The sequence below is a fragment of the Natator depressus genome, chromosome 1 (assembly GCF_965152275.1).
Source record: "Natator depressus isolate rNatDep1 chromosome 1, rNatDep2.hap1, whole genome shotgun sequence".
Lineage (NCBI taxonomy): Eukaryota > Metazoa > Chordata > Testudines > Cheloniidae > Natator > Natator depressus.
In genome coordinates this window covers 26,891,527-26,903,645 of record NC_134234.1, presented here as the reverse complement: position 1 = coordinate 26,903,645, position 12,119 = coordinate 26,891,527, and the positions used below count along the sequence as shown (strand labels likewise).

The 12,119-nt window shown below is 47.0% G+C and overlaps 1 protein-coding gene across 1 annotated transcript in view; it reads right to left on the bottom strand.

The window, feature by feature from the left end:
- Positions 1–4,255, bottom strand: part of MTNR1B (melatonin receptor 1B) — a 55,525-nt gene extending 51,270 nt beyond the window's left edge. Inside the window, exon 1 of the mRNA XM_074943171.1 lies at positions 4,039–4,255. Coding sequence (XP_074799272.1) covers positions 4,039–4,255 — 217 coding nt within the window. The remainder of the gene's footprint in view (positions 1–4,038) is intronic.
- Between the last annotated feature and the right edge of the window lie 7,864 nt (positions 4,256–12,119).

Here is a 12,119-nt window from a genome sequence, read left to right as displayed (position 1 = left end):
CCACTCTTGCCGCCTCCTGATCCTCCTCAGTATCTGACTCGCCTTTGCTCCTTCCCTTCACAATTACAAAGATGCTTAAAATCAAAAAGATAAAATTCAATAAAGACAAGTGCAAAGTACTATGCTTAGGAAGAAAAATCAAATGCACAACTATAAAATGTGGTGGCTAGGTAGTAGTATTACTAAAAAAAGGATCTGGGAGTTGTAGTGGATCACAAATGAACGTGTTAATGTGACGCAGTTGTGAAAAAGGCTTATCATTCTGGGTTGTATTAACAGTAGAGTTTGTAAAACACAGGGTAATTGTCCCATTCTACTGACATTGAGGCTTCAGCTGGAGTATTGTGTCCACTTCTGGGCACCAGACTTTCAGAAAGATGGGGACAATTTGGAGAGAGTCCAGAGGAGAGCAACAAAAATGATAAAAAATTTTAGAAACCCTGACCTAGGATGAAAGGTTAAACAAACTGAGCATATTTAGACTTGAGAAAAGATGGGGGAATGTGATAAGTCTTCAAATATGTGAAGGGCTGTTACAAGGAGGATGGTGATCAATTGTTCCCCATCTCCACTGAAGGTCAGGTAAGAAATAATGGGCCTAATCTGCAGCAAGGGAGATTAATATATTAGGAAAATCTTTCTAACTATAAGGATAGGTAGGCTCCAACAGAGCCTTAACACAGAGGGCTGGACTAGATGATCTCTTGAGGTCCTATCCAGCCTTACATTTCTCTGATTCTATAATTCTATGCTCCAGTCTCCTCAAAAAGTCATCTCTTGACCCACCTATCTTTCCAGCTCCTGCCTCTTCTCTCTTCTTCCCTTCACCTCCAAAGTAATTGGTTCTTAGCATTCCTCACCTTCTCCACTACTCCATTAATGGTGTTAGTCTGGAATGTTCATTTCTCTGATTCTCCCCCAGCCATGTTCACTCCTTCTTTCACTCTGTATTCTATTCATGGAAATATGACTGAATTGACCCTTAAGCCACTACCTACCCCTACCTCTACCCCTTCTCCCTCCCCACCCCATCTATCCTCGAGTCATTTCTTCCATAATGCCTAAAAATGAGTTTGTGGGACAGTCATATGTAGAAAAATATTTAATTTTAAGAGAATATGTATATTCAAAATAAATATTTTGATGGTGTCCCTCTCCCTGATCCTCAGCATGTTGCTTGGCCTCATGAATTGTAAACTGTTGCTAGCACATTATGGGCACTACTGGACCTAATAATATGCATTAATAATTCTATTATGAAATAATGGTTGTCACTAGTGACAACTTATGATACCACTATGCACTTTGATACTTAAATGTAAGATGCTTCTCACTATCACATTCACCAGTAACTTCTTTGCACTGTAAAATGAATGAAGCAAACCGTATCTGCCTACCTAGACAGAAGTCCTTCCTGATCATGCTTCCTCCTCTGATTTGATGTTTCTGTCCATCTGAGCTTCTCAAAGATGAGTGAACAAAAATCTATTCATTTTCAACAACCAATGGGTACTAGTCAAAGCAAGGTACTCCCAGGGTTATTCAGAGCAGAACTGACACTTCTCTCAGTCTTTGGGTCATGCAAAGCTACAGTGATTCATATCTATGGACACTGATAAGTGATAGACCTATTTGTCTAAGGACTGGTAGGTTGCTGTGATTTTTTTTCCCCTCCCCATTTACAGTATTTGCTCATCAGCAGAGGTGCAGGTGCCCTCAGTGTAATAAGAGGAATTTTAAAATATGGAGGAATGTCATTATCTTCCTCCTAACTAATTAGACATCTACATGGAGTAAAGCTCAATAGAAGCATATTGTTTTAATCATACTATATTATATGGCTTTCTAAGCCACATCCTGCCCTTAGATATACATATAAACATGTTATCAAGTTACTAAGCAATTGATGCCTAACAGTCATTTGCTAAAAGAAAACTGCTTTTAGATTAAAACTCAGCATCCTCTATTTTTCAGTTCAATACCTTCCTGGTTCTGTTTCTATATTTTCATTTTTCTGTCCCTTTGGCTTATTTTTCCCACTGATAAAGGCTAGATTCCTTTTTTAAAAAATATAATAGTATTTAAGTATTGACCAAATGGTAACAGAATAGTAATGATTGCTGTGTATATTGTATTATTTCCAATTTCATGTATCTCCAGGTCCTAGAGAAGCATTTCTCTTTGAAAAGCAAAAGTAACCTAGTTCTTAGCTCCTCCTACTGTTCAATTCAAATCCAATTAGTATATCTTCAGCAGTTATTACTGTCAAGTTACATAAACCAGAGTTTCACACACATCTGAAGTGATGTTTGTAAAAGTCTTATGCTTCAGCTGAACTATGAGAATACCCTTTGTACCAGGTTAATTAATAAACAAGATAAAGAGCTATTTCAGCCTTTCTTATAGCAAATAAAATCTGTCTTAATGTATTGCATCCTCAATGGGGAGGAAGTAAAGGAAGTTTCATCTCTTTACACACTACTTTATCTTTTGTATTTAACAGGGGGACTGACTTTTCCTCAATTCCCCTCAGTTCCAGAACTATCCACAATGAATATGAAACAAGAAAACACTGAAAAAACCTTTGCAAAAGAAGTGAACCTCCCTGAAATAGCCCTCTATGCTTAAAGTACTTTAATAAGGGTATATTGCTAACTATATTTTACTAACAAAAGGAGGGTTTATAGCAAGGCTCTCGATACATGTGTCTAACTTAGAGCTGTTCTTGACAAAGTTTTGTTACTTAGGACTGAGTTCTGTCACACCATAAAATAATGCTATTGAAGATCTGAAGTACCAGTGCAATCCCGGAACTGCTTGTAAGGAGAACTTTAAGGAGCTCAGGCTTCAGAGTAGCAGCCGTGTTAGTCTATATCCACAAAAAGAAAAGGAGTACTTGTGGCACCTTAGAGACTAACAAATTTATTTGAGCATAAGCTTTTGTGAACTACAGCTCACTTCAGCGGATCCATGCAGTGGAAAACAGAGGGGGGAGATTTTATATACACAGAGAACATGAAACAATGGGTGTTACTATACTCAGTGTAATGAGAGTGAGCTATTACCAGCAAGAGTGAGGGAGGGGAAAAAAAAACCTTTTGGAGTGATAATGAAAGTGGACCATTCCCAGCAGTTGACAAGAACGTGTGAGGAACGGTGGGGTGGGGAAATAAACATGGGGAAATAGGGAGATGGATGTAATGAAAGAGTAGTAAACTAACAATCTAACTTTTTAGCACTTTATAAATGAACTCTAGTTCGGCTGAATGTAGGCAGCATAGTAGATGGTATAACAAAAGTCTATACACCAGGACATAACACACCACAACAATGGGAAGCAATTCTAAAAGATGCATGGCAGAGCAGTCCCAGCGGGGTACCCCTTATTTCCTCCCCCTGTCTAGTTCTATAGGGCAAACAAATCCCTAGCCACCTGCATCTTTAGCTAACCCCAAACTGAATAAAGTGGGAGAGAAACAGAAAGTTTATCAGTAACATCACCTCAAGAAATAAACACACAGGCAATTCATAAATCTCCTTTATTTTCTGTTTCCTGGTTTAAGGATGACCAGTCAGGAGGCAGAAAATGTTGTTTAATAAATATAAAGATGACCGTGATTTTGATAAAACTGGGGACCGTGAACCGAGTCAGTCTCTCTCGAACCGCCCCCCCCCCCCCCAAAAAAAAGTACACTTAGACAAGCCTGGATCTCTACAAAGAGATTTCCCTCTTGATCAGTTTTGGGAAAAGCTTTAAATTAAATCATTAAACGCTATATTATTAGCCTATATACTGGTGCCCAAAGAATTATACACGGCGCAAAGATTACACGACGCTTTGCCAGGAGATACTTGACGCCCCTTAGGCTCCAGGGCCGGGTTTAGCATCGCGTTCGGGCGGAGCCCAGGCGTGGGGCTGCTGGCGGAGCCCCCACGTGCGGGGCAGGGAAGGGCTACGCCGGAGCTCAGGTGTTGCTTTGAAAGCGCCCCCGAGGCGGCCCCGTCCAGCCTGCTCGCCCCCTCCCCTCCGCCCCTTACCGGAGTTCCGGAGCTTGCGGTTCTTGAAGACCGAGATGACGACCAGCAGGTTGCCCACGATGTCCACCACGGTGGTGAAGATCAGCACGCTGGACAGCGCCGGCCCCACCCAGGCCGGCCGCCGGGCCGCCGCCGCCGCCGCCTCCCGCCCGGCCAAGCCGAAGCCCCCTCGCCCGCCCAGCTCGCAGCAGTTCCTCAGCGAGCCATTCTCCAGCATCGCGGACGCCCCCGCCGCCCCCGCTTCTCCGGGCGTCCCCGGCCGCCGCCGCCGCCTCCCGCCCGGCCCGGCTGCTCCTAGCACGGGCTGGGGCGCTCCGGGCTCGGCATGGCAGCGCCGGCTGCCGCCTTGCCTCACGCCCCGGCTGACCCGGCTCAGGCGACTAGCCGTGCTCGGCGGCGGGCAGGGCTTTAATGGGCTGCGCCCCCCGCGCAGCCCCGCGCGCACTCCCCCGCTGCCTCCCCGGCAGAAGGCGCTGCGGGGCGGCGGCCGGGCGGGGCGGGAAGCAGCAAAACCCTCCCTCGCGCCCCCTCCCCTCTCTCGCCCGCCCCCTGGCCGGCAGCGCCGCCAGGAGCTGGGGCAGGCGGGGGAAGGGGTCGGCGCGGGCTAAGGAGGGGCGCGGGCTCAGAGCCGCTGGCCACTGTCTGTCCCCCGCCCGCCGCCCCCCGCGCGAGCGCAGCGTGACTGCAAACTTTCCCGCGCGCCGCTCGCTGCAGCTCGGCGGCGGCCGGGGGGCTCTGAGGGGAGCCCGCGCGCCGGAGCCGTTTGCTGCGAGGAGGCGCGCGCGGGGCGGCCCCGGAGCACGGGGCCTCGCGCACGGGGCGGCGGTGGGTAAGTTCGGTGCGCTCGGGCAGGAGGAGGACGCGGGGGAAGTACGCATGGGGAGGGAGCGTGCAGGAGAGAGACGGAGGAGCGTGCGTAAGGGAAGGGGATCCCCGACCGGGGGGGATCTGGGGAAGGGATAACACGCATGGGGGGGAGGGGAGCAGCCACAGGGGAGGGGATCATTGGCAGTGGAGCATGCATAGAAGAGGGGGAATCACACAGGGGAGACGGGAGGATGCATAGAGGAAGGAAGCTCACAGGGAGATGGGAGGATGCGTGGGGGGGGGGGCATGGTCAGGGCAGTGGCAGGCAACCTTTTTTCATTTGCGGACCCCTAAAATAGTTCAAATGGAGTTGCACACAGCCCCCTTTGGAAATCTTGGCCATAGTCTGCAGATCCCCTCCCCCCAGGGGTGCGCGGCCCCTACGTTGAAAAACCGCTGAGTTAAGGGAATGGGGAGGGGGGCGTTATGAACAGGGGGCAGAGAGCCCCAAGCAGAGGGAGTGTGGGTGAGGGAGGAGTCCCAGGCGGGCAGGCACCCTGTAAGCTAGGGACTGGCACACAGTAGAGTGGTAACAGGTGTGGGGCACTGCACACGCCCGGGCTGGCACGGGGGCTGTGGCCGAGTTGAGCGTGCAGGGGACGCTGCTGCTGTACGTGGGGCAGGCAGGGGCCATCGCACGCCGCAAGGGGCACGGTCCTGCGGCCGTGGATGTCCCGCGGCTGCTTGCAGCGGCCTCGCCAGGCACTGAGCCCAGCTGGGCCACGGGGCGGTGTGAGGGGCTGCTCTTGTGCTGCAGATCCAGGGCCCTTCCTGCGAAGAGGCAGCGAGGGGCCTGAGCCGTCGTGCTCGTCCCGGGCGCTGCGTGGGGGCAGAGGAGCCTCAGTGCTCCTTTCTGCGCGGGACAAGTCACAGCCACAGGGCGGGGCGGGGGGCAGGCTGAGGAAGGCCCGTGGTGGCTCACCTCACTGCCGGCAGGAGAGGAAAGGATTTAAAGACCAGGCTCATTAGCAATAAGCCTCGGAAGGGTCCAGCACCGTGCTGGAGCTGCATGGCAACTAGCCAGGAGTCTGAGCTCGGACAGCAGGAGCTTCCACGTGACTCATGAGACGAGGCTGGGCGAATAGCTGCCGAGGGAGCAGCTCCTCCTTGGTTTCTCTGCCTTTGGCTCACTGTTTGAATGGCCTGACTAACCAGGATAAGGTAATCAAGGGCAGCAAACAACCCTTCATCTCCTTTTTTTAAACAGGGCAGGGCTTCAGATTTAGAGTTTATCTTAATTATGAAGTCCATGTAATCCAGCTCTATCTAAACCATCTCTCTCTGGCTTGGAGTTTCAGAACTGATTTGGCAGGAGGCGATTTTTTAAAGCAGGGGTGGGCAAACTTTTTGGGCTGAGGGCCACATTTGGGTATGAAAATTGTAGGGCAGGCCATGAATGCTCATGAAATTGGGGGGTGGGGGCGGGCTCTGGGGTGGGGCCAGAAATAAAGAGTTCAGGGTGTGGGAGGGGGCTCTGGGCTGCAGGAGTAGGGGAGGAATGAGGGCTCCGGGCTGGGGATGAGGGGTTGGGGGTGCAGGAGGGTGCTCCAGGCTGGGACCGAGGAGTTTGGAGGCGGAGAGATCAGGGCAGGGGGCTGGGGCACGGGAGAAGATATGGGGTGCAGGCTCTGGACAGCGCTTACCTCAAGCAGCTCCCAGAAGCAGCAGCATGTCCCCCCTCCAGCTTCTATGTGGAGGCGTGGCCAGGCAGCTCTGCGCACTAGCCTGTCTGCAGGTGCTGGCCCTGCAGCTCCCATTGGCCCTGGTTCCCGGCCAATGGGAGCTGTGGGGGCAGCGCTTGGGGTGGGGGCAGCGTGTGGAGCCCCCCTGGCTGCCCCTAGGTGTAGGAGCCGGAGCAGGGACATGCTGCTACTTCCAGGAGCCGCGTGGAGTGGGGCAAGCCCTGGATCCCACTCCCTGGCGGCAGCTCGCCGGATGGATTAAAACATCTGGAGGGCCAGATGTGTCCCCTGGGACATAGTCTGCCCACCCCTGTTCTAAAGCAAGTCTCCCTACTATAAGTCAATAACTATACATGAGGCACCCAAGGAGGAGAACTTTATTTTCCTCAGGATCAGTCTAACAGCTACAGTGAGTTAGTTGTAATGAGAAATCCCTCCTCACTTTCCCCCTCTACACCATCTGTTGTCTGGCTCTAAATGTTCCACTGCTGTCCCACCAGTTAAAGCAATTTCAGTCACTTCCTATGGATTATGCCAGGGCTGCCCAACCTACAGCCCACCAGAGCATTTCATAAGGCCCGCAGCTGCTTCAACACAATATACTAACGTCCAATTCACTAGCATTTTGTCATCATGTTTACATCATTTTAGTTTACACAAGTGTGTAAATAAACAATACTGTACATAGAAACAACCTGTTTCAATACATATGAAACAACCTGAGCTTAAAATATAAATCAATACAGGTGACTTTAAATCTTATTAAAATTTGTGGAATCTGTTTGGCCCACACAAGATTGTGCTTAGGTATATGTGGACCTCCTGTGTAATAAGATTGGGCACCACTAAATGTAATCATTTACTAAATATAATACAATATACACTATGCATTATTATTTGTGTTACATTAATGCCAAGAGGCACCACCTGAGAACAGGGCCCCATTTTGCTCAGTGCTGCACAAACACTAGGGTGGTATACAGTCCCTGCCCCCAGAGAGCTTACAATCTAAATAGGCATGACCTACAGAAGTGGAGTGACTTGCACAAGGTTACACACATAGAATATCATTGGAACAGCTGGGATTAGAGGAACCCAGATCTCTTTACTGCTAATCTGATGCCCTATCTATTAGGCCACACTGCCTCCTAATACAACAATGAGATTATATACAAGATCTCCTAGACTTGTGTGCGACTTCTCTTCCTCTCCTACTCCCCAAAATTTCACAAATAAATTGATCAATGTATGATAAGTAACATCCAGTGTACCCTGTGAATTTCACAAGTCACCCAGATTTGACTATCCTGGCAGACTCCAGTTTAGGCCTAATCAGCGCAGAGTAGAGTGGAAGAATTACTTCTCATGTCTTGCTTACAACACTCCTGCTAATACATCCCAGAAGGATGTTTGCTTTTTTTGTAACAGCATTACACTGTTGACTCATATTTGACTTGTGGTCCACTATAACTCCCAGATCCCTTTCCTCAGTACTCCTTCCTAGGTAGTCATTTCCCATTTTGTATGTGTGCAACCGATAGTTCCTTCCTAAATGGAGTACTTTGCATTTGTCCTTGTTGAATTTCATCCTATTTACTTCAGACCATTTCTCCAGTTTGTCCAGATCATTTTGAATTTTAATCCTATCCTCCAAAGCACTTGCAACCCCTCCCAGCTTGGTATCATCCTCAAACTTTAGAAGTGTACTCTGTATGCCATTATCTAAATCACTGGTGAAGATATTGAATAGAACTATACTCAGAACTGATTCCAGTGGGACTGAACTTGTTATGCCCTTCCAGCATGACTGTGAACCACTGATAACTACTCTCTGGGAACTATTTTCCAACCAGTTTTGCACCCACCTTATAGTAGCGCCATCTAGGTTGCATTTCCCTAGTTTGTTTATGAAAAGGTCATGTGAGACAGTATCAAAAGCTTTACTAAAGTCAAGATATACCACATCTATCACTTCTCCCCTATCCACAAGGCTTGTTACCCTGTCAAAGAAAGCTATCAGGTTGGTTTGACATGATTTGTTTTTGACAAATCCATGCTGACTGTTACTTATCACCTTATTATCTTCTAGGTGTTTGCAAATTGATTGCATAATTATTTGCTCCATTATCTTTCCAGATACAGAAGTTAAGCTGACTGGTCTGTAATTCTCCGGGTTGTCCTTATTTCCCTTTTTATAGATTGGCACTATATTTGCCCTTTCCCAGTCTTCTGGAATCTCTCCCATCTTCCATGACTTTTCAAAGATAATCACTAATGCCTCAGATATCTCCTCAGTCAGCTCCTTGAGTATTCTAGGATGCATTTAGTCAGGCCCTGGTGACTTGAAGACATCTAATTTGTCCAAGTTGAATATTGTGCACCGGTATGGAGAAGATGCAGCCACATGCGACTTGTGGATACCCAGCTGAATACAGTGATGCAGTGCATCACAGGAATCCTTAAGTCAACTCCAACCCCATGGCCACCTGTTCTGTCTAACATCGCTCCCCCGCTGATACGCCACACTGCTGCGACATTCCATGAAGCTCAGTGAATCCAGGAAAATGGATGCCTTCCTATCCACCAAGACCTTGACAATGACCCCCTGCAACGTCGTAAGTCCCACAAGCCTTTCTGGGAACATTCGTTTAGCCTCAAGCAATCGGGCTATGATCAGAAGCAGGCTTGGAAAGCAGATTGGGCTAAACAAGACTTAAAAAATAAGCACCTTGTGCCGCATCCCATTCAGAAAGTTCCTAGGTTTAACCTTCACAGTCATCTTGGTCAACTCTGAACCGAATTTGAACCAACCATGGTAGATGCGCACATCTAATACACAAATGGAAAATCAAGGACTCCCCAGTCTGAGAGTTTGGTTCCCCACAACAGACCGTCGAACATATCACTATTACTTCCAAATTTATAAATATGAAGCAGGCATTAGTGCAGTAAATTCTGCGACTCCTGATGTAGCCATTTGGCTCGATCAACTTCAGGTGAAATTGTAGTTGCTGCTCTGCACCAGCCAGACAAAAGAAGAAGATTTAACTGAGAAGAATTTGGTCCAGAATCTTCAGCCACACCTTAAAAAATGAGCACCTAATGTGGAGCACCTAACCCTTACTTAGGCACCTAAGTAAGAAGGTCTGATTTTCAAAATTGCTGAGCACCAGCATCTTCCATTGATCCTAATAGGAGCTGCTGAATGCTGAACACTGTTGAGAATCAGCCAACTTATTAAGGAGTCCAAGAGCTCATTTTTGAAAGTCTTGACTATCAATCATTGCTCAGAATCAGTGGGACTTTTCCCAGTAATGCTTTTCTGTGTTATATCTGTGGATGCTCTCTCTAGGAAATGCTTCTTTTAGTTTTCTGAAAAAGATCACTCTTACCCTGATTTTTTTTCTTTTATTTGAAGCAAGATGTGGTACTTCATCTATGGGTGAATCTGGAAAACTGTACTGAGAACAGTCATGGGTAATTAAAAAGTGTTTGTTCAGGATAACTTCCACTGAGTCTATGAACAGATCAATTTTTGTGGTTAAAGGTACTCATATTGAGCTCTAATATAAAGAAATATTAAAAATCTTTTATTTTCTTTTGAAAAATTCTATGCCTCTGCCACTCATTTTATGTCTAAGGGAAGTAATTTTATTCTGTGATGTAAATCCAGGCAGATTTATTTTTTAAGCAATCTAAGGCTCTGTGTGTCTGCTGCAGGACAAAACCAAGGAATTGCCTGTATAGGGAGCAATCAAATATTCCACACATCACTCAGCTGCCCAAGGCTGTTCTCTGTGGATTGTTCCTTTTTTCCTGAAAACGTGTGGCTGCTTCCTGAAGATACATTCATGCTCCTGTTTTCTGTGTTTTATTGATTTTTTTAAAGGGACTTATCTTTAACCAGTTGTCAAAAGTGTAAACTTTTTATGAACATGAATGTAATTTCGGGAGACAGAAGTTGCTACTGCTGGCATCCCTTGAATTTTCAGTTTCCCAGTAGAACAGAAGAAAAAATTACCTCTCAGCACATTCATTATGTTATCACATGTCTCTGTAAGCTAACAGTGCAATTTCAACTAGAAGCACTATCTCTTTTAAAACGCCTTCATGCTTTCAGTGGTGTTAATTTCATGGCAATTTAAACTCTGCACATCCTGGTGGAAGCCAGAATCTAGGGTGCTCTCCTGCTTTCAATTTGATCCAAGTTTAGTTCTTTCAAAAACAGTTTGACTTACCTTTGAGTCAAATCAGGCCCAAGTTACAATGTTTAAAAGAAAGCCTCTTCTGCCCGTCACTGGTTTTCTACTGTTGAGAACCTGCGCAAAAAGCAGTATCTCCTTGCAGAAAGGAGAGACTGTGCCATCCCAGAAACAAAGTTGGTTGACTAACATATTGCTTTTTTGCTCCCACACTATGAGAAGGTACTTATCTAGAAATCAAAGCCAGTTTTGTTATCTTTGTTGTATATTTTTTGCAACTTTTAAAAATGGCTTTATTTTCCCCTAGAACTCTCCTTCGGCCCATGCCACTTCCTGCAGTCCCCACTGGCCTAGAATGGCCAGTGAGAGCTGCGATCAGCCAAACTTGTAGACGCTGCAGGTAAACGAACCGTCTCGGCCCACCAGCAGATTTCCCTGATGGGCCATGTGCAAAGGTTGCCAATCCCTGATTTAGTGGGTCTAGTGAAGACCCGCCAAATTGACTGCAGATCACACTCTGGTCAACCCTGGTACACTGCCCGGAACAAGAAGAGTAAGGTAAGTCGATGGGATACACTCTCCTGTCGACCCAGGTCGGTGTAGTCACCGCAGTAAGTCGACCTAAGCTACGTCGATTCCAGCTACATTATTCATGTAGCTGGAGTTGTGTAATTTAGATCAACTTACTGCGGTAGTGTAGACATAGCCTCAAAGTGTGACCTTCATGCTTGCAGGATGATTGTGAGGAGCCCATGTTGGCACCTACAGCAGCAAAGCATTGTGAGGCACCTCAGCTTGCAGGGCAAGTGGTAACACAGCCCCTCACTAGTATAGATTGCACCTGGAATGTCATACCGTGGCAGGAGTAAAATGTGTTCTTTTTTGAGCTATTAAAGGAGGCAGGGAGAAAGGAGTGGGAGAGAGTTAGGCTCCTAAATCCCATTGACAGTCAGCATGAATGCAACACCTAACTGTCCTTAGTGCCATTGAAAAATCTTTGTTACTGCTAGTATATTGTGAATTAGGAGTGAATTGAATGCTCTAAAAAGTGAAATAATGGTGGCTCGAGCACAGTGCATTGCCAGGTGACGGTTCCATGCACATCTCTGCTGATGCAACCCATCCCTAAACTTAGACCCTCCAGGCTAGGCCACTCTTGGGCCTCTGCTGCCGTTTTGTGTGTTACTTTTATGGCATTTATAAATGCAAGGCTGGAATGAAATAAACTAATTTTCACTCATGACCTAAGCTAATATTTGAGCATGCATTTCCACAGGTGAAAGGCAAATTCCATTGCCCCACATCACCCGTTAACTAATTGCATTTAAAA